The sequence below is a fragment of the Hemiscyllium ocellatum genome, chromosome 4 (genome assembly GCF_020745735.1).
Source record: "Hemiscyllium ocellatum isolate sHemOce1 chromosome 4, sHemOce1.pat.X.cur, whole genome shotgun sequence".
NCBI classification, from domain to species: Eukaryota; Metazoa; Chordata; class Chondrichthyes; order Orectolobiformes; family Hemiscylliidae; genus Hemiscyllium; species Hemiscyllium ocellatum.
The window spans coordinates 111,238,156-111,260,950 of record NC_083404.1 but is presented as its reverse complement, the minus strand read 5'-3'; the positions used below and the strand labels follow the sequence as shown (position 1 = coordinate 111,260,950).

General features: G+C 39.5%; 1 protein-coding gene across 1 annotated transcript in view; it reads right to left on the bottom strand.

Annotated features, from left to right (window-relative positions):
* Positions 1–22,795, bottom strand: part of zc3h3 (zinc finger CCCH-type containing 3) — a 250,275-nt gene that overhangs the window by 107,669 nt on the left and 119,811 nt on the right. Inside the window, exon 5 of the mRNA XM_060824460.1 lies at positions 4,011–4,195. Coding sequence (XP_060680443.1) covers positions 4,011–4,195 — 185 coding nt within the window. The remainder of the gene's footprint in view (positions 1–4,010; positions 4,196–22,795) is intronic.

Genomic DNA, 22,795 nt, shown 5'->3' with positions numbered 1-22,795 from the left:
ACGGCCAACGGGCTGGAGACCCAGAGTACAGCGGGACGGCCAGCAGACTGGAGACCCGGAGAAGAGCGGGACAGCCAGCGGGCTGGAGACCCAGAGCACAGCGCGATGGCCAGTGGGCTGGAGACCCAGAGCACAGCGCGACGGCCAGGGGGCTGGAGACCCGGCCAGGGGGCTGGAGACCCAGACAGAGCAAGACGGCCAGCGGACTGGAGACCCAGAGCATAACGGGATGGCCAGCGGGCTAGAGAGCCAGAATGGAGCGGGACAGCCAGCGGGCTGGAGACCCAGAGCACAGCGCGACGGCCAGCGGGCTGGAGATTCAGAGCACAGTGGGACGGCCAGCAGGCTGAAGACCCAGAGCACAGCGCGATGGCCAGCGGGCTGGAGACCCGGAGCAGAGCAGGATGGCCAGCAGGCTGGAGTCCCAAACAGAACGGGACGGCCAGCGGGCTGGAGTCCCAGCAGCAGGATGGCCAGCATGCTGCAGACCCGGAGTAGAGCAGGACGGCCAGCACGCTGGAGAGCCAGAACGGAGCGGGACAGCCAGCGGGCTGGAGACCCGGAGCGGAGCGGGATGGCCAACGTGCTGGAGTCGCAAAGGGAGCAGGATGGTGAGCAGGGTAGAGACCTAGAGTGGAGCGGGCAACCATACAAAAAGTGAACACTAATTATATTAATTATAGTGCTCCTTCAATAATGAACTTAAGAAATCCTTAGCCTAACATATCTGTGAATTGTACATCAAAACACACATTAACACAAAAAAAATCAATTTCCTCTTCATAACATTCACGTACAGGATAATACCCTGACTTACAAACGTTGATCTGTTATCTGAGAAGAATTAGTGTCATCTTTTACATGTGATATATGGAAAGTTTCAGATTTTTTGGGCAAAACTAGGGAATCAACATTTACATGAGATCGGTTTTTACTCGAGTATGTATAATAGATGGTTATCTGGGGCCAGTTCAAAGGTCAGTTAAGTGTGAATCACATTGGTTGTAGGTGTGGAAGCCAGGTAACAATGGTGGATTTCCTTTCCTAAATGAGATGAAATTTTACAACAAACAACATGGTCACCATTAGACTAGTTTTTAATTCCATATTTTGTTACATGCAACTATCACCATCTGCCATGGTGGAATTCGAGCTCATGCCTCCAAATTATTTGCCTAGGCTTCCGGAATAGAAGCCCAGTGATGTGACAACAATGCTACCACTTTTTACAAGGTGAACCATTGAAAGCATGGGTCCATGACCCACAGAGCAGTCAAAGTAATTGGCCAAATGGACTCAAAAACAAAGACGGCTGGAAAAACTTAGCAGTTCGTGCACCATCTGTGGACAGGAAGCAGAGTTTACATTTTGAGTCCAGTGACCCTACTTCAGAAAGGTTTTTGTTTCTGATTTCCAGCACTGTTCTTTGGGGTTTGATCAAATGCCTATCACTAATTGCATCAAGGAATTAAGAGTTACTTTGGGTCTAGAGGAAATAAAGATGCAGACTTCTTTTCCTGGAGAAGGTTACTGAAGCAATTGAATTTTTGGAACAATCAAATTGGTTTCACAGTCGCCATTAGACTAGGTTTTAACACCAGATTTTATCATATGCAAATATCTATAACCCATCAGTGGGATGCACACTATCACAGAGCCTGAAGTGGTGAATTAACACAATGTCATCATTATCCCATTCACAAAACCCGGTTTATCTTAAGTCTTATATAGAGGAAACATACAATTGGCCATATCGATAACCAGGTAAAACAATCACATTACTTACAGTGTGGAAACAGGCCTTTCGGCCCAACAAGTCCACACTGACCTGCCGAAGCGCAACCCACCCAGACCCATTCCCCTACATTTACCCCTGCACCTAACACTACAGGCAATTTAGCATGGCCAATTTAACTAACCTGCATATTTTTGAACTGTGGGAGGAAACCGGAGCACCTGGAGGAAACCCACGCAGACACGGGGAGAAAGTGCTAACTCCACACAGTCAGTCGCCTGAGGCGGGAATTGAACCCGGGTCTCTGACGCTGAGGCAGCAGTGCTAACCACTGTGCCACCGTGCCGCCCACTTAAAATTAAAAATTAAAATTTTTAATTGTGACCTATGGAGTCGTGGAACTACTGCAAATTGCAGTGAGATTCAACAAATTTTACAATCTTCCTTAGATTAAAGTGTAATGCCAGAGGACCAGAGAAATGAAAATGTTGCAAGCTTGCTTGAACAAGTTAGTCAGGCAGTTTAACATCTTCAGAAACAATAATTTGCAACAACTTTAATAGTCACTTGAACAAATGGGGACTAATTAAGGAAAGCCAATGTAAATGTGTTTAGGAAAAATCTTGTTAATGCATGGGCATGAACTTCCAAATGTCATAGTGGTAGCATAGTGTTAAATATAGTGTTAGTTCAGAACCTTAGGCTCTGGGAACATCGGTTCAAACTCCACAGCTGATAGTGAAACACACGCTTTTCAAACTGGTGGGAGGTTTACAGTAGAATTTTGGAGAAGTCAGTGTTAGGATCAACATTTCTCTAATATTTCCTGCTGCTGCACGAACTTCAACGTCCATTTGCAGCAGTGGCTTCTTATGCACAGCATGCTGATTAGCCTGTACGGAGCTTGCTACTGGATGTGCAGCTTAGAGAGAACCTCTATTAATCATGCACCCAGCTTGTTCTGACATATATTAATCAGTTAGGCCCTGATGCGCACACAATTTCAAAACATGCAGAGGATTCAACCTGCAAGGACTGGATATCAGGAGGATAGTACAGAACTTCAAACTCTGGCATGAGTGAGTTAAGCCAACAATCAGCCCATAATATTAGTGAATGGTGGAGGAAGCTCAGTGGCCCAAATTGTCTACCCAGTTATTATTTCTTACAATTTTATGAAGGGTACGTAAGGTTGGCAGAATGAGAAGACAAATGCAATTTAAATTTTACACAGGGAAGTATTAAGTGACAGATTTTGAAAGACATTATGAAATTAGGGTATAAATTTTAAAGGGTTGCAGCAGCAAAGGAAGTTGTGCAAAATTACATAAATCTTGAAAGGTGGTAGTAAAGGTTGGGAGTAATTAATAAAGAAAACATGAAGGATTTTTTTTAAATCAGTAAGTTTTAATACAGGTATATAGTGTAAAAGCAAAGAAACTATGTTGAATTCAATCAGAACACTGGCTCAGCCTCAAGTGGAATATTCTGTCCAGTTCTCAGCACTACACTTTAGCAAGCATAATGAAGACATTGGAGAGAGTGCAGAAAAATATTCAAATGAATTTTTCCAGAGATGGGGAATTTCAAGATACTTGGATGGTCTGGCGAAATTAGGACCATTTTCCTTGGAGAAGATTGAGAGAAGGTTTGATAAAGGTATTCAAAATCGTGATGGGTTTGGCTAAGACTCATTAGGGAAAAACCAAAGGTTTGAGAACATAAATTCAAGATATTCAGCAAAAGAAGCAGTGCAATAGGAGGAAAAACATGTTTCACATAGCAAGGGTGTGGAATGCATTGTCTCATAGGCAATAACATATTCAATTAAAGCTTTTGTGAGGGAAATGGATTATCGTCTGAAAAGCAAGCATTTGGAGAGTTATAGATTAAAAAAAGAGGCAGTATCACGAGGTGAACCTCCCTTTCAAAGAGCCAGCATAAACAGATAACGCCAAATGATCTCTTTCTATCTAGTAACCATTCTGAGCTGCATGAGTGTCTCCAGATAAAATTTGCCATAAAGGAAAAAAAACCTTCAATGCTTTTCTGGTTGCTGCTGATTTCTCATCAGTTAAGAAATAAAGCCTTCAGTCCTTTGTATTTACTTTCAATCTCTCATGGAATCAGTACAGGGCAAAAGACATTTAAACGACTAAAAACAAGAGGTAAATTCCATACTGGAATTTAAAAACATTTTCAATTCTATCAGATTTGAGATTTCATCTGAAGTATCCTTTTATTTGATACATTTTAGGACAATTGGTCACTTTACCTGACTTTACGGTACTCTTTGCACTTGTGACTCCACTTCTGATAGGAATGGCAGAGCTTTTTGAAAGCCTGTTGGCAGATACACTGTACAGCACTCCCCCGATGCAGCGCATGCCTTTCATTTTCCATCTCTGCTGAAGGAACCTATAATTGCTGTTCAGTCTCATTCGGTTCAGGAGCGGTGACCTGCAAGGAAAGAAAGGAGAAAGACTCAATAAAACAAGAATGGGATGGGATGCTGGCAACAAACCTGTTCCAGTTCAAATTACCTCTATCGGGCTCAAATTTGTGCTCCATTGATCTGTGCCTCTAGCAGTTTCCTTTTATCCCTTTAATTCAAAATCTCAAATTTTTGCTGCCATTGCAGCACATGGAAAAGAAAATGACAGTGCATAGTAAGAAGAAAATTATTACCTGCATTCATACAACTAGAACATATCTTTCAGAAAAATACACAGTCAAGTGTGGGATGAATCACTTGATTCGCACTGCAGCATCGTACTAATCTAGGCACTAAAACTGCTGTATGCCAATATAATTTATAAAAACATAAGAAATAGGAGCAGGTGTTCGTCATTTGGTCATTCAAGCCTGCATCTCTATTTAACAAAATCATGGCTGATTTCTACCTTAAAACCATCTTTTTGTACTCTCCCCATATCTATTAATTCTCACCATACTTTTGAAAAAAAACTATCAATCTCAGACTTGACTGCACTCAACAACTGAACATCCATAGATATTTGGGATAGTAAATTCCAAAGATTCAGTAAGATTGAATGAAGAATTGTCTCTTCATCACAGTCCTAAATGATAATCCTATCACTAGGTCTCTGTTTTCCAGATTCCCAAATTGGGAAAACAATTTATCTTAGCATTTATTGTGTCAGGCCCTTAAAAGAAATTTACATTTTCAATTAGACTAATTCCAATTATTCTAAACTTCAGAGAATACAGACCAACTCGAGTCATAGGGGAAAGAACAATCTCTTTACCTTATCATGGCTCATGGGGTTAATAGGCTGGAAATCAAGTCCCACTATTGTCAGAGTCATCACAAATTTGATGAAACCATTGAACTGCCCAATTTTACCTGTCTAAATCAGGCCAAGTGTATTCACACCAGGTTTTCCATTAACAAGAAAATAACAATGACTATATTCAAACTGTTTATAACCAATGGCAAAACATACAGATTTAATTGCTAATTTTTAAGTCTAAAACTTAACATCTTTACTACCCAAAACCTAAAATCTCCACTTAGATTAAACAGATAATATACTGCACTACATGGGGTGCAGAGGAGATTCAACAGGATTTTGTTGGGGTTGGAGCATTTTAGCTATGACGAAAGGCTGGATAAGCTTAGATTGTTCTCTTTAAAGTAGAGAGGGCTAAAGGAAGACGTCAGTGAGATGTATAAGATTTTGAGGGGCATGGGCAAGGTGGCTAGGAAGCAGCTGGACCTGTTAGTTGAAGGGTCAATAATAAAAGGACATGATTTTAAGGCGACGGGCAGAAAGTTGAGAGGGAATTTGAGGAAATATGTTTTCACTCACGAGGTGGTAGAAATCTGGAATGCACTGTCCATAGAGGAGGGAAACCTCACAAATTTTAACAAGTACATGGATGAGCACTTGAAATGTAATGATATTTAAAGTTATGGGCCAAGTGCTGGAAAGTGGGATGAGTTGTAGATAAGTTGGCATAGTCATATGGATTGATGGGTATTTTCCGAATTGTATGATTCTATGATTATGACTGTAAAACAGGTCAGAGAAACACAGTCTGGCACTAGTCCAGATAACAGGCACCAATGATCTGTTTTCCGTTGGTTTCCTTTAGACCCCTTTTAATTCTTTGCTAGCGAAGTGAGATTTTTGAATCAGATTTGCTGATTCTCAATCTTCCATTCACTGGTTAAGGATTCACCCATTCAGTGTCACTGAAGGTGGATTTTCCTGTTTCCTTTCAACAAGGGAATTTGCAGAGAGAACAGATTACAAGAAAATAGTGAGTGAGAACAGCTACCATAAGATGTTCTGTTATTTCTTCTTATAGAAGAGATTGAGATATTTAGATGATTTCTCTTTGTAGCCTATATGATTTTGCAGTACTGTCTACATACAATAAAGCCTCAAGGCTCAACTGGAAGAACTTATTGAATGTAGTTGCTCGTACAAGGTTTGGATGACATTTTAGAAGGATTTAAGGGTGCTTTCTGAAAGCTTGAATAAGCTGGTAAAATGTTTAAGTAATAGCAGTAATTCCAGGTTTGATGTACACCTATGCTCAGCTCAATTTGGCTGTAAAGGCAATAAGGGCTCTACCATTAGTCTTTAAAATGCCAGCCTTGGCTCAAGCATAGCACTGATGTTAAAAGGTCATGGATTTATAAATCTTATTCCAGCGACTGAGGACACTAGCTAGGTTAACAGTTCAGTGGAAAACAGAGGGAGTGTCGCTCTGTTAGAACAGCATTCTTTCTGATAAGACATAAACTGAGACAGCGATCTGTCTGTTATCCCAAATCAAGTTCCAAAAGGGGACCAATAAAGCTCTCCTGATGTCTAGGCCAAGACATATACTTCCAAGATCATTAAAGAACACGTCTTCTGTATATTATTTCCTACCATTTTCAAGGTATTATTGCCCCATTTGGCTGGGTTGAAAAGGTCTCATAATCGAAGTATATTTGAGTGAATACCCATTAAATTGAATTCTATGCCACTACTAATAACTCAGGTTCACATGTGAAAATTTATATTTTAGGGCTGCCAGTATCCATCAACACCCAACATGTGTTAGCTACTTCATGAGGAGACAGGAAATAAAACTGGCAAACAATATTAAAGGTGATTAATTGGTCCAAGTGAAATATCTCCATATTTGCAAATAATATGAACCATTCAGCTGTGATATGAAACTAACTGAAAAGGACCACTCAAATCTCCTTAACTCATTACAACCTTGGTCTAAGAAATAAGAACTGACTCCACAAATAAGGTGGGAGTGACTACCCTTGAAATCAAGGTATCATTTGAACAAGTATGGCATTGAGGAGACCTAGCAAAATTGGAGTCAATGGGAATTGACGGAAAACTTCCTGCTTGTTGGAGTTATACCTGGCATGAAGGAACATGGTTGTGGTTGTTGGAGGCAGGACATTAAGTTCCTCAAGGTAGAGCCTGAGGCCCAAACATATCTCAACTACTTCACCAATGACATTCTCTCCATCATAAATTCATATATTGGGATGTTTGCTGATGATTGAACAACATACTATATCTTTTACAACTCAAGTACTGAAGCAGCCTGTATCCATATGAAACAAGGCCTACTCAACATTCAGGATTGGGCTGCTGAGTGGGAAGTAACAATTATGTTACACAAGTGCCAAGCTATAGCCATCTCCAACAAGAGAGAATCTAACCAAAATCCATTGACACTCAATGGTATTACTTTTGCTGAATCCCCTGATATCGTCCAACATTCCCTACTAAGCTTCACTGCTGCACAGTTACTCCAAGATTCCACACTCATGCCAATGCATTGATGCCTGACTTTGGAAATTGAAGCCATGCATGAATCTCGCAGGCAGCAAGGACAGGTCAGAAGACTAGAAGACTAGAAAACACAGGAGCAAAAAGGAAGTCATTCAATGAGTTTGGAGCTCATCTGACAATCCTCAACTCCACTTTCTTATCTTATCCAGAGAAACATTGATTCCCTGAATGATTAAAAATGTGTCTATCTCGGCCTTAAATACACTTAAAAGGGGGTCATTAGCTCTACTGGCTCCACTACTAGCTTATGCTTTTAAGGGATGCCAACAGCAGGTGTTCAATTCTTGCACCAGCTGAGGTTACAAGAAAAGCTTTCTCTTTCTAAACCTCTCCCCTCACCGGAGGTGTGATGACCCTCAGATTAAACCATCACCAGTCATCTTTCTCAGATGAGAATGGAGGCCTATGGTCCCATAGGACTATGGTGACTTGACCTTACTTGTATACTTAACAACTTAATCTCAACAGCTCTCTGTGGTAAACAACTATTAGTAAATGACTACATTCAGAAAAAAAAAGATTCTTCCTCATCTCTGTCCTAAATGGGCACATTAATGGGCATGTGAAGAGAAAATGGGTGTTTCACTAATTTTTTGCAGTCCTTCAAGGAAGTAATAAGCAATGCAGGTAAAGAGAAACCATGAATGTACTGTATCTAGATTTCTAGAAGGCATGTGAGCCACAAAAGGTTACTAAATGAAGTAAGTATTCATGACAAAGGGTTAGCACAGTAGCATGGATAGTTAATAGAAAGCAGAAGGTAACATGTGCCATATTGGTAGTGGCCCTATCCCTAACTAGGAGGTTTGGGTTCAAGTCCCACCTGCTCAAGAGCTGTGTAATAATATCGCTGAAGTGACTGATCAGAAAAATAGGTTAAATAAAAACAAAGGAATATTTTTTGGGTTGCTAGGATCTGATGAGTGTTATAAATTGTGGGCCTCAATTATGACTTGGATGAAGGAGTTGATTTTCTGATGATACAAAAGATAGAGAGTCTGCAAAATGGATATAGATCGGTTACATGAGTGGGCAAAAAATTAGCAGATGGCGTATAATGTGAGGAAATGTAAACACATTCAGTCAATAAGGAGAATTCAAAAATCACTTATTATTTAAATGAAGAGAATTCCAGAACCCCGGGTTGCAGAGATTGGAGTAATATGGCGTATGAATCACAACAGGCTATTGCACAGATCCAGCAAATGACTGGGAAGGAAAGCAGAAGTTTGTTGGTTATTGTAAGGGAAATGGAATATTAAGAGTAAGAACATGTTGTTACAATATGCAATTTTGTTGAGGTCACATTTGCGGTGTTGTGTTCAGCTTAGTCTCCTTTTAAGAAAGGAAATGAATGAAGCAGTTCAGAGAAGGTTTCTTTGATAGATATCTGAGGTATCATCTTAAGGGTAGGCAGAGCCTGTATTCACTGGCATTAGGAAGGATAGGAAGTGATCTGTTTGAAATATCCAAGGTCCTCAGAGGACTTGTAAAGTTGGATTCGACAAGGATGTTTCACCTTGTGGGTGTGTCAAAAACAAGGAACACAGGTTGAACTTAAGAACTTTCCCATTTAACACAGAAATAAGAAGGAATACTTTCTCTCAGAGGATTGAGTCTTTGAAAAGCTTTATTCTTGAGATGGTGGAAGCATGGTTTTTGAACACTTTTCAGATGGAGGTTGGTAGTTTCTTGGCTAGTAAGAATGCCAAGGATTAGGAGGGTAGGGTGGGAACATGAATTTGAGGTTACAACATAATCTTATTAATTGGTGAAGTTGGCTGAAGTGGCCCAAGGACCTATTCCTGTTCCTAATTTTGGAGTTCATCTTGGTTGTAAATGTAGGAGCAGGATTAGATGTTTCAATTCCTTTGACCTTCTCAAACAATTAGATCATGCTTAATCTACATTTAACTGTATTTACCTGCCAGAGTTCCAAATCCCTTAATACTATATTCCACGAAAATGTATTATTTTATTCATACCAGTTTGAAAATTTACATTAATATACTTGCAACAACTTTTTTGTGGAAGAAGACTGACATGAAATTCTAGATATCCACTATATTTTTAAGTACATGTTGCCATCGTTTACGAACCTAAATATAGGTAAAATTTTAAGGGTGTTCTTCTGGATTGCCTCATCAGGTGAAACAGTTTTCTATTCACACACAATATCAAATCTGTTAATCATCTTAAAAAATTCAATTAGTTTACCCCATAATCAAGGAAATATAAACTTAAAATCTATGTAATCTGTCTTTATGGGTTAAATCTTATAGTTTTGTACTCTATTAAATTCAAATAATTTAATAGCATAAATATGGCTCCATATTGTAAGCTGACAACCACTAAGCAAGTCAGAAATGTCAACTTACAGCATGAAACATGAAAAAGCAAGTCAGTAAAATGTCTTGTCAGCAACTCCCACAAGTATATTAAAATGGATCAATTTAATTATGAAAACAGCTGAATTAGAGGGAATTCTTCAATGTGGAAGGAAAAATCTGGCAAAGCTTAACCCAAAATTAGGTCACTTTGCATGTTCTGCAAGATGACAGCAAATCATGGGATGCAGAGCTTAAGAATCCAATTTCAGCATATGATAGATTGATGGGGCACGTCGAAGAGATTCCACAGAGGTTCCTAGTATGATGGAAGTGCCATCCCAAGAAGGGTTATCGACTGATCAGAACAGGATAGTAAAACTGAGATGGAACAGAATATATTATTCAAGCATTAGTGCAACTAATGTATGGCATTCTTCATTTCCTGTATTACATATTAACAAATGTTTAAAGTTGCTGCTCATACAAGAAAACATAATGGATAGTTAGAGGTTATTACAAGTCAGCCAATAAACAGACTCTACTGGTGCATACGTGTTAGGGACAGCTAGGAGCTGGTTACAAAATGAAGGCTAATTGAAAGATTCAGCTGGCTTTGTATATATAATTATTTAATATACATTATAACATATATCTTCAGTGAAGTAAACGATTTAATCTAATCTCTAATTGATATTAAGAAGGTAACAGCTAACTTGAAGTAACTGCAAGGTAGGAACTTAACCAAGGGATTGAGATAGTGACAGCTTGTCTCATTCCCATTACAAGTATGAAATATATTAAACCTTGTCATTTTTAAAAACAAAAAGGGACATAAACAGGCTGTTAAGGTGGCTAGCTGAGAGTGTGCTGCTGGAAAAGCACAGCAGGTCAGGCAGCATTCAAGGAATAGGAGAATCAAAGTTTCTGGCATCAGGCCCTGATGAAGAGCTTATGCCTGAAAGGTCAATTCCCCTACTCCTTGGATGCTGCCTGACCTGCTGTGCTTTTCCAGCACCACACTCTCAATTCTGATTTCCAGCATCTGTGGTCCCCACTTTCTCTTTGTTAAGGTGGCTACCACAAATCATGTGACTTTTGACATTCAGACTGCAGACATTGTCAAGTCGCTGGCAAATACCTAACTAAATATGGACATAAGTGAACACACTTCAAAGCTACTAGTAAATTTCATATATTGCATTGCTTAGTGATGGACCAACACCTAAGTATTATAGAGTTTCTAATCTGCCCAATGCCATATGTCATAATGGACTGAAGGAAAGATCGAAACACATGACCAGTATCAACTCACAATTGTACCACAGTCTTTTTTCCCAGTCAAGTTATACGGGTGACACTGAAACATGTTAGGCCAGCATTCATGTGACTGAAACTGTTACCAAAGGACTAAACCTTTACTATCTTATGACAGATCAGATTCATCAGAACCTTTAATCGTCAGCCTGTTTGATAACCAGACTCCATCAGATCAAAACAATGCTCTGCTTATCACACAAATGAGTAATGTGATATATGAATTTCAGTGTCAGTATGATGCTTATGTATGTCATATGCTCCAAAGACTAGTGATTGCATCAAACAGCATATCCATTCAGCAATTCACAGCAAGCACAGTACTGATTATATTCAACACAATGCATCCCACAATTGCAGAATTTCAAATATAGGATTGTCTAAAAATTCTTAGTGTATAGAATTATGCAGACAATGAATTAAAGATAGTGAATCAGGCATGCAGTGAGACACAGTTATACTAGAAACTGTGTGTACTAATACATAGGGACAGTTGTTTGCAGATAGAATGAACATGTACATACTGTTTCAATTCAATAAAATATGTGACATCCACTTCCAAGTTCATTTCTCAGGGTAATGCCTTGATCTACACAGCTTCAATTTAAATAAAACTTGGCAATTAACTGTCAGTTGTAAAATGCTACATTCACTAAAGCAACACGTCTATATGCTAACCAGTCAGCATTCTCTTCACTTACAGTATAAAAGTGTCATTTTCCTCGAACTACTTGTATTTCTTGTGAATTGTTCTGATGAGTACGAAGCAAAAAGCTTTGACAAAGTGTGCCTTTCTTCATAAAACATTTATTTTGTTCAAAGATTTTTTTGATTCAAATTCCTCTCCAACTCAAAGTAGTCTGATCAAAATTCTGTTTCATAAATTCCATAGGCTGTAGTAAAAGCAGTATAAAAATCTCAATCCTAAAATGTACATCATGAACTAGGCAAACCTGAGGTAATGGAAAGTGCACAGATAATGAGGGCAAAATCATAACAATATTATTCAACTTGCTTTCTGAAGTCATCTTTACATATTCCCCGATTAAAGGTAATGAAGCAAAGTTCCTGAATATTTTTCAAATTAAGCAACTCTGGACAAATGCCTTTGAGACAAAATTCCTCTTATTCTAATCTCCCCCTTAGAATCAAACCTTCTAATTTCCTCTGGTCTTATCCAATGGAATATTTAACAGCTTTAATCAAAATAACTATTTTCAACAATGAATTCTATTCCTAAATCGTCACTTATTTGGCAGTGTTGCATAAAGTTACAAATCTTAGCTTTAAGCACTTCTGCTGGGAATATGTTCCAATCATCCACTACTGTGTTGCTTTTTATTCTTGGTCTCTTGTCTAATTTGTAACTGGTTATTTTTAACTGTATCTGACCACAGTTCACAAACTCAGTTGAATAACCAGTGTACATTCTTAGATTCTGAATTAAGAAAAAAATGTTAGATTGAGACAAATACTCTTCACATTGAATGAATTTATTGTGAATGCTATGACATACACAGTCTGCTCACTACCTTTAAGTTAAGTGTGTTCTAGACTACTTTGACAAGGACACAAGACTTCAGGCATTCTGAAGCAGAGCATTACTTTTCATTCGAACGAGTGTCAACTACTTCACTAAATTACCACCCTAATTCAGGGAATGAATTTCTAAATGAGCCTTATAGCTACAAGAGAATATAAACCTAATGAAATAATAGAAAGGGCATGCACCTTGGAAAGTTCTCCCGCCCTCGACATGGCACGTCCTGTAATTCCTCTTCCATGAAAACACGTTTTGCAATCTAAAGGCTTTAGTTAGCAAGACATGTTTCTGTGGAAAATTTCATTAAATGACAAAAAGGAAAGGTATTAAGTGCACATAATGAAGGCTGGAGTGTGTACACTGCCTTAAGACACTTCTCTTTGCGGAGTGTAATGGGAGGCATGAACTCTAACTTCAATCCATTTCTAATCCATTTGAAAGACTGCAGCAAATTATCTCCCTTCAATGTGAAAGCACCAAACCAATTTCCTCAGAATAGAAATGACAATACAGTAGAATTTATCACCATAACCTTGACTCAGAGGTTGTGTGGCAAGCTGAAACCCTACACAAAGAGCATCGAATAAGGGTCGACGATAATAAACACAAGGAGAGACTGGGTACAAATGATTTTTAAAAAGCCAGTGGAAGAAAAGGAATTGTCCCAGAGCAACACGTATCTATCACTTTGTAGTTTGTGGTCAATAACAGTCAAAGTGTATTGGAGAAGGTCAATTTATTTCACTACTGGAGTCATTAACTGCATAAATAACCTTTAATACTTTATGACAGTTTAAGCTTTTTGAGTATTATTTTCTCCCCTGTGCTTTTACTGAGTATGCAGCAACACAGTGGAAGATTTAGAGTGATGAAATGATTCTGGTTTAACAAAGAATCAGGTTAGCTGCATGTTAAACCTACAGTGTCTGAAAAGTGCTCAGTCCCATTCCTAGGTTTGAGCACACGTTGAGCTGATACTGATCCTAAACTGAGCCTTTATTAGCCTAAGCCAAAGTTCAGAAAAAGTTAAAGATTTCACAATGCTTAGAAAAGGATCAGATATATTTGTGATGCCATAGTCATTACATGCTTCCTCAATTAATAACACCAAAAACATAACTGAACTGTTATCTGAATAACAGACTCTTGCTGGTGGATGATAAATGTGCAATTTTAAAAAGACATTCATAAGATATCTGAAGGCAAGGAGGCAATAGAATCCAGTCGGTGGCTGGACCCACTACAATTCAATCAGTGGCATCAGGCGTCCAATTACCAGTGGGATAACTGACCCCCTCAAATAAGCAATTAATTTCTGTACCTGTCCATTAGTTTCCCTGGGGCCCCTCATAATGGAGCCATCTGGACCCATCAGAAATCCAGAAAGATCTGCAATTTTGGTATACCTGACAATAAATTCAATTCAATTCAATTCAGTAACTTCAGTGGAAAACCGACATGCCAGAAGCATATCATTGCTTTGCATCTGAATTGTTGGTTTAGATGAAGGTCTGAGGTAAAAATGGTCAACAGTGAACAGTGTCATGTTCTTGGGAGTGAAGATCACCATTAATCTGTCCTGGTCCACCCAAGTTGATATTACAATCAAGAAAGCATAACAATGCCTCTACTTCCTCAGAAGGCTAAGCAAGTTCAGCCTGTCATTTATTAGGAGAAAAATTGAATGTAAAATTCAGGATATTATGTTTTAGTTATGCAGGGCATTGTAGTTGCCCATGGCTGAATATGGCAAAATGGCTATTATGGGTTTTCTTTTAAACTGACGCAAAAAAGAGTTTTAGCTGATGTAGAATTTCATACAAGTCAAATCATGGCCTTCACCTCAGACAAAAAAACACCTCTGCGTCTTAGTAAGATGGGACTAGAATGCAAACAGTAAGACTCTGATAAAGCAGCTCAGATGAAAACCATCTGATTTGAGATTTCCAATTTCTCTATGAAATAGAAAGGGACAGCTTGACCTACCGGAGAGGAGGTTTTTAAAAATAATTCTAATTACATAATACAGTAGACACATATTTGTACAATAATAGAAGTTTACGTTTATTAGATATTGGGGAATTAAATTTTTTGAAGACAGTTAGCCTTGGATGGAGAGATGGATTTTGATAAACAGCCTTGCAACACCTTTTTTCCTGTCAGCAGAACAACAGCAAAGTATAAACAAGTAACCTCGTAACAGTACCAAGAGACAAATAACGTAGCAAGGGGAACAAAAACAATTGTGATGCAGGGTCACTGTGACACTGAGAATAAAGAGTCATCACATAAATTTGTTTAACTTCAAATTGGATAAGAGGGAAACTGCTCCTGAAATTGTTAGCTTAGTCACATAATCGTAGTATTAGGTTTAACTATGTATAACTTTAGAAGTCACTGCATATTAGATATTACAAACATTATAGCAACTAGTAGAAATTAACATCCTTTTAATCTTCTATACTAAGGTCAGCAAGGGATATAAATTGCATGACCAAATTTAAGCAGTCATTGGTAATAAGCAAGTATACAATACAACTGGCAGATGTCTAGGAAGGTTCATAACCATTAGAGTTAGATTGCGGTCAATACAATATAGTTAAAAAGAACTCAAACACAAGTGATAGGGGTCTGGCAAACATCAGGAGATGGCAGGAAGGTGTAAGGTTGACCATGAAGTTGTCCATCATTGATTGTGTATCCACAGGAATGGATGTGTAGGTTAAAGGGGATGTGGCAAGTATTGACGTAAATGTTGTATGTAATCATTGTGATGTGGTATATATAAATATCCTGGACTTTATTGGGAAATCTAAAGTGTCATTGATTAAGAGGGCAACTGGCCCCCACGTGAAACCCAGAGTCGGAGGGGTTTCTAGCCTCTCCCACTTGTGTAGATAACGAGCTCCGAATAAAGATCACTTGTACTGCTGAACACAGTACTGGAGACTCCTCTTTGATATCTCTCACTAATGTCCTTTTTTTTTGGGAAGGCCATACCCCAAATACTGTGTGCAGTTTTGCTTTCTTTACTTAAGGCAGGATGTAAATTGAGGGTGTTCAGAGGAGGTTTACAAGATTGATACCTGGAATGAGTGAGTCTTATGAGACTAGATTGGACAGGCTGGGCTCAATTCCATTTGAAAAGTGAGGGCTGACTTGATCGATTCAGAATAATCTTGGTATGGTGCATGTGGAATGACATGTCCTCTTGTGGGTCAGTCCAGAACTGAGACACTTTTTAAAAGATAGTGTTGCTCTTTCAGAATAGAGAGGATTTTTTTTTCTCTCATCGGGGGGTGTGTGACTTTGAAACTCTCTGCCTCAGAAGCTAATCAAAGTGGAGTCACTGAACTGGAGTTAAGGCAGAGGTGGACAGATTTCTTTCGAAAGCAGGGGAGAATCAACAGTTATCAGCAGTAGATTGAAACGTTGAATGAGAAACACTACGAGACCAACCCTAATCTTACTGAATGGCAGACTCCAGGAGCTGAATTATCTACTTCTGCTCCTATTTCATATGCTCATGCTTAAATAGTCATGATTTCCTGGTTGAGAGAAGAAGGACTTCTTTGCAAATGCTTAGTATGGTGGACTTTAAAATCCACTAGGCAGTGTGGACACTATGAGCTCCCAGTGCCTGGAAGTTCTTTCAATGCTAATTTTACTGATTATATTAGATTACCTACAATGTGGAAATAGGCCATTTGGCACAACAAGTCCACACCGACCCTCCAAAGAATAACATACCTAGACCCATTCCCCTCCCCTACATTTACCCCTAACTAATACACCAAACACAATGGGCAATTTAGCACTGCCAATTCACCTAACCTGCACATCTTTGCATTGTTGGAGGAAAGCAGAGCATCTGGAGGAAACACACTCCACAGAGAGAGTCGCCCGAGGTGGGAATCGAACCCAGGTCCCTGGCGCTGTGAGGCAGCAGTGCTAACCACTTAGCCACCATGTCACTATTACTGTGATATTGCTTCTGCTGTTTCTGTTTTTGAGACTTAAGCCTTTGGATATAGTAAGTCAGGAACAGTGGTGATCAGCCCAGATGTCATGGTGCAGCTGATATAGAAATCCCTGTGATCTTTCTCTCAAGTAGATATGCAGTCAACTAGACATCCATCTATGGCTATTGGTATTGCCATGAGGTACATCTTTAATTGCATGCAGGTCATTGTACATTGTGGGGTCTTGTCCAATTGATACAGGGTTCCAAGATGATTGGAGGTTAGGCCCTATTGTGAAACATCAGCATGACGCATGTATGATCATGGGGCGCTTGTGGAAAGATAGAGTTAATTATTTTTTCCTTTCTCTGGACAACATTCACCTTCCCTGCTCCAACCTCTGAAACTGAAAAAAATAGTTGAACCAGTAACTATTTAAAGAGCAGCAGGAAACCAAAGTGTCTCAGTCACAACACTGGTGGAGAAAGAATAGTATATTGCTCCAAATTATTTTAAAGTATAGTAATGTAAACAATCAGTCAGGTCAGGCAGCAACCAAGGAGCAGGAGAATCGACTTTTCGGGCATACGCCCTTCTTCAGGAATTTCTTAAGAAGAGCTCATGCCCGAAACGTCGATTCTCCTGTTCCTTGGATGCTGCCTGACCTGCTGCGCTTTTCCAGCAACACATTTTCAGCTCTGACCTTCAGCATCTGCAGTCCTCACTTTCGCCTAATGTAAACAGTCATAAAACATATCTTATAAAGAATCCTGAACTGAAATACCTTCTTGACTACACAAGGAATTTAGATGATGATTAGATTAGACTGGATTACTTGCAGTGTGGAAACAGGCCCTTCGGCCCAACAAGTCCACACCAACCCTCCGAAGAGCAACCCACCCAGACCCATTCCCCTACATTTACCCCTTCACCTAACACTACGGGCAATTTAGCACGGCCAATTCACCTAACCTGCACATTTTTAGACTGTGGGAGGAAACCGGAGCACCCGGAGGAAACCCATGCAGACACGGGAGAATGCGCAAACTCCACACAGGCAGTTGCCTGAGGCAGGAATTGAACCCGGTTCTCTGTGCCACCGTGCCACCCACATAGGTTTCCCACATATTGATCTAGATTTGTAATTTTTCACTGGTCTTTTAAAAAAAAAAGATTTTATCAGTAGGAGCGACCAATTTTGTGGAGACAAATCCCATCTTCACACTGAGGAAACTCTCCATGTTGTGTGCAGTCAGCAGGTGGTGAAGAAAGCCAACTGTTGTGTGCAGTTTTTGTTTCCTTATCTGAGGAAGGATGTTCTGCCTATGGAGGGAGTGCAGTGCAACAAAGGTATTCCAGACTGATGTATGAAGAGAGGCTGGGACGGTTAGACCTATACTTACTGGAGTTTAGAAGAATGAGCCAGGTCTTACAGATAATACAGGGCAAATGCTGTAAGAATGTTCCCAATGACCATCGAGTCCAGAATCAGGATGGCACAGTATAAGGATACAAGGTCATTTAGGAGAAGTGTTTCTACCCAAAGACTGGTAAATCTGTGGAATTCTCTGTCACAGAGAGATATAGCTTTTAGTTCTCAACCAATCAAAGAGTATGAGGAGAAAGAGAGAACATGTTACTGAGTTGAATGTTCAGCCATGATCATATTGAATGACAACAGAAAGGGCCAAATGGTCTATTCCTATTCTCTATGCTTCTATGTTAATTTGTAATGCTACACCGCCAGGTGAGAATATTGCCTTGACACCTTGAATATGGCTAAAAGATGCAGGAAGTTGTTACAGATGTTGAAATAGCCTCACCGGACCACTCGAGCGATTCTGCCACATTTCTCACTTTACCCCACGGTTTTTCAAGTACCTATAGAAATCCACTCAAAAATCCACATTGAATGGCATTTAATACTTTCAGGACATCAGGTGGTGATTCATAGCATACTAATTATTTTTAAACAGCATTCATGTTGCAATCTGTCAACTGAAGGATATATATTGGTCAAAATACAGTACTAGGAAAACTCTTTCAAAATACTTCGAATAATGCCAAGAAATTTTAATATTCTCACAAGGGTAGATAGAATGATTTAATTTAGCATTTTTTTGGAATTCCTCTGGATCGGTTTGTTTAAAAAAAAATCAATATTACAATAATATGTTAAGGTAGATATGGCAGACTATTTCTGCTAATCATCAGAATTCACATCACAAAATCATCAAATGCCAAACTGTTTCCTATTTATTGTTCAATATCCAGTAGGAGTGAACGACTGGATCGCATTCCCTTTTAGAACATGAAATAAATTAAGAACTTACTGAAATAAAAAATCCACCTCACTGATCCCAATACAAAGAGAAGAGTGGTATCTCTGAAGGAGAATAGTACACTCTTAAAAAGTAAATAGATTCTATCTAAACAACTAAAAAGCACTTTTGAAGAGCAATGTTTTAATTATACTATGCTGCTTACACTGTATGATCATTGGTGCAAGAGTCAGAGATGCTAAGTATAGTCCATCCTTAAACATATTGGAGATACAAGTTTCTGCTTTGTTCAAATCATTTGGTAATTGTATTTTTTTGACTTAGGTCTGAAATTCAAACGCAGATGCAATGTATTTCTATGTCTTAGCAAAATCAAATTCATTAAAATTTTTACCTGTCCGCCTTCCATTCATAATTTTAATTGTATTTGACATTCAGGTCTTAGGTTTCACTGTTTTTGGCATTTAAGGGCACGATTCTGGAGATTTGGGAATTTGGATAGCTTTAAGAAAGTTAGCTAAAATGTCATGGTACCAGTTAGAACCAAAATCGAAGACTGGGACAAAAAATATAAAATGGTGGAGCAGGAACCCATCATCCAAGGACATTTCTTGCTTTGGATCGCTGTGATGCATCAATCAATGCCACAGCGAAGGATCTAGTCCCATTGTCCTATCCTTGACGTAAAAGGAGAAAATATGCTAAGCTGATGCCAAAATTGGATTTTAAAAACGTGAAAGCTGTAGGAAAAAAATGGAAATAAAAAAAATTATTATAGTTAAGGGGTCCTGCAAAGGATAAACCGAAATGGGAATCTTAATGCCTATGTAGTAACGGATGAAAAATTAAGGCAGAGTCTTATATTGCAATGAGTAAGACAAGCACATCTCAATTGCAGGCAGCTACTATTTTTCAATTTTCATTTATCAACCACATCCAAAAGAACAGCAAAGAGGGCAGTTTAACAAAACGTTCAAACCTTGCAATGTAACAATGTCGCAGGATGTTGTACTTAGAACTTAAATGGAACAAAAGTGGATGGTTCAAAGTAATAAGAAAAGGTTTACTGTTACAAAAGAAATGCCAAAAAGATTTCAAAGTTTAAAGACTTGAAATGACTTTTAAAAACTACTATAAAAGTATTTACTTTTTATTCTGTATAATAATAGAAAAGGGTGCTGAAAAAACCGTGTTTGAATACAAGAGCACACAAAACTTATAAAACTAAACAAAATCAAGAATGTCAGCAAAGATTTTCTCGAGTTATCCTAACACCTTTTTTTCTAATGCATTTGATGTTGGATTGTCTCTAACTTTCCAGTACTTTATTGGTTATTTTACCAAATTGTAAAACCAATAGAGTATGGATGCCCTTCAGGGATTTCTGTAATGTTTACTATATGATGGCATCTTGGTTACACCAGAATAACAAAATTTGTATTTACATGGCAACTGGAGAATAATTAGGTTAGGATTTAATTTAGGTTAGCAAGTGTGAGGCTGGAGATATTAGAGGTGAGGTGAAAATAGGTATTCTAGAAAAGAGAGAGATTTGTGAACCAGAAACACATGAAAAGTGCTTTACACTGATCATGCTCCCTCAGAATCAGCTGAGTGAACAGGATGTGTGACACTCCTGTACTTATCTGTCAGCCAGGGTTCCCTGATTGGACAACATCAAAAGCTCCAATCAGGGAACTCATTCTATGATGTCTACCTGGAAGACCTCATTACAACGCTACCTCCTCTGAATCCAAGGACATAGGCCAGTTCTTTCTCTTGTAGGTCCTTGTTGGGCATTTTAGCATGTCAGGTTCCTCTGACTCTGCCATGGATACTCGCAACACCTCTTGGAAGAAATTTATTCTCTTCTTCACATGGCAAAGGCATCAAAGCAGCGACATCTGCTGTGTTCATCTCAGGTTCCAAGGTCTCTTCAAAGCATGAAGGAGGGAGAGAACCCATGGGCTCTAACGACCTTTCCGACTGTTCCAAGGAGCCGGGCACATATTGCTCCCACTCAGTTTGCGAATTCACTGCTTTTATATGGTCCATATGTTTATTCAGGACTGTTGCATCTATCCAAACTTTATACAACACTAGACCTGACCTCGTGTTGACCAAATAGGGCCACTCTCATGGTTCCGCTGCCAAACTTCGTCGACTGAAGTAAATACACTCTCTCTCTCTCTCATTCTCGCACGCGCGCGTACACACACACACACACACACACACACACACACACACACACACACACACAAACACACAAACACACACTTAGCGGAGTCTTGTGTCCAGCATTGGTGTTCCTGATGTCATTTCATCCTCTCCCCTCCACTATGAATGGGTGACCACAATGACTATGAACTCTGAGCCCATGAAAGGGCCTGCATAGTTAATATGTAACTGAATCCAGGATTCACCTGGCCATTCCTATAAATCTGGGGATATGCTGATGGCAATTTTTATCCTTGTTGGCAGTCTGGGCACTGCTCCACCAACATGGTAGTGTCTGCATCTGATCCTGGCCACCAGACATAATTTCTCACCAACATCTTCATTTTAGAAATCCTAGATGACCCTGGAGGAGTTCGGCCAGTGTCTGGCAGCAACCTTTGCTCGGGACAACCACTCTTGCTCCCCATAATAATATGCTATCCTCTACTGTGATCTGGTCTCTCCTGGCCCAAAAAGGTTTCAATTCTGGCTGGAGTGGCCCTTTAGTTTCCTTCAACATAACCTGTTGTTTCAGTTTTGCCAGGACCAAGTTTTTCTACCTCCAAAGTCTGATATTGTCAGTTGTGACTGGAACTATGTCCACAAAATTTAAAATGGCACACTGTTCCAGTGGCAGTACCACTAGGTGGTGTATATGTCAGTGGGAGGCCACGCATTACATTCACATTCGCTATTTGGCCTCCCGGATGGTGTTTCAAGTTGTAATGATACGCACTTAGCATCAGGGCCCACCACTGAATTCGGCACTGCACTGTCATCTTTAAGTGGACCTAGCAGGTGCTGGTAGTCCATTGTTATTAAAGATTTAGTCTGTAAAGGTATTGGTGGACCTTCCTGACTCAAATGTGACTACCAAATGCTCCTACTCTATCTGGGCATAGTTACGCTTTGCATTAACCAAAGTCCTGAATGCATATGTTATTGGGCGTTCCTCTCCACTGGACCGTGTGGGGAAGTGTCGTATGTCAATACCAGGTCTTGCTTGGGATCATACTGTGCTAACATCTTAGAGGATGATAGTTATTTCTTCACATCCCTGAAAGCTACAATTTGGCGACATGACCATTTCCAAGGCTGACTCTTCTTTTAGAGTCAAAGCAAAGGTACCAGAATGGATGGCAGTTTATGTATGAACTTTCCGTAATAGTTCAATGCCCAAGGAAAGACCTAAGCTCTGGTACAGACATGTATATTGTTGACGCTATAGTCCAATGTTACTTGGAGTGCCTGGAACACATTCTTTTCCCTTCTCAGTCATACGGCCACCTGGGAGGAATGCCCAAGGACTATGTTTAACTTCTTTAAGTGCTACTTATTGGTCTTCCTTGTTATTAGCACATTATCTGGATCAGCGGTGAAGTGGGAGATGGCATGAGGCAAGGTGACATTAGGCACACGGACATACAAGATGGCCACTGAGCCATTAGTTGGCCTCTTGACACACAAGATGGCCGCCAGACTACAATATGGAGAGAGATAGCAGAGCAAACACAGATACTGCCTGGGGCCACCAGGATGCCAGCATAATGCGCTCACAACCTAGTTGATTAT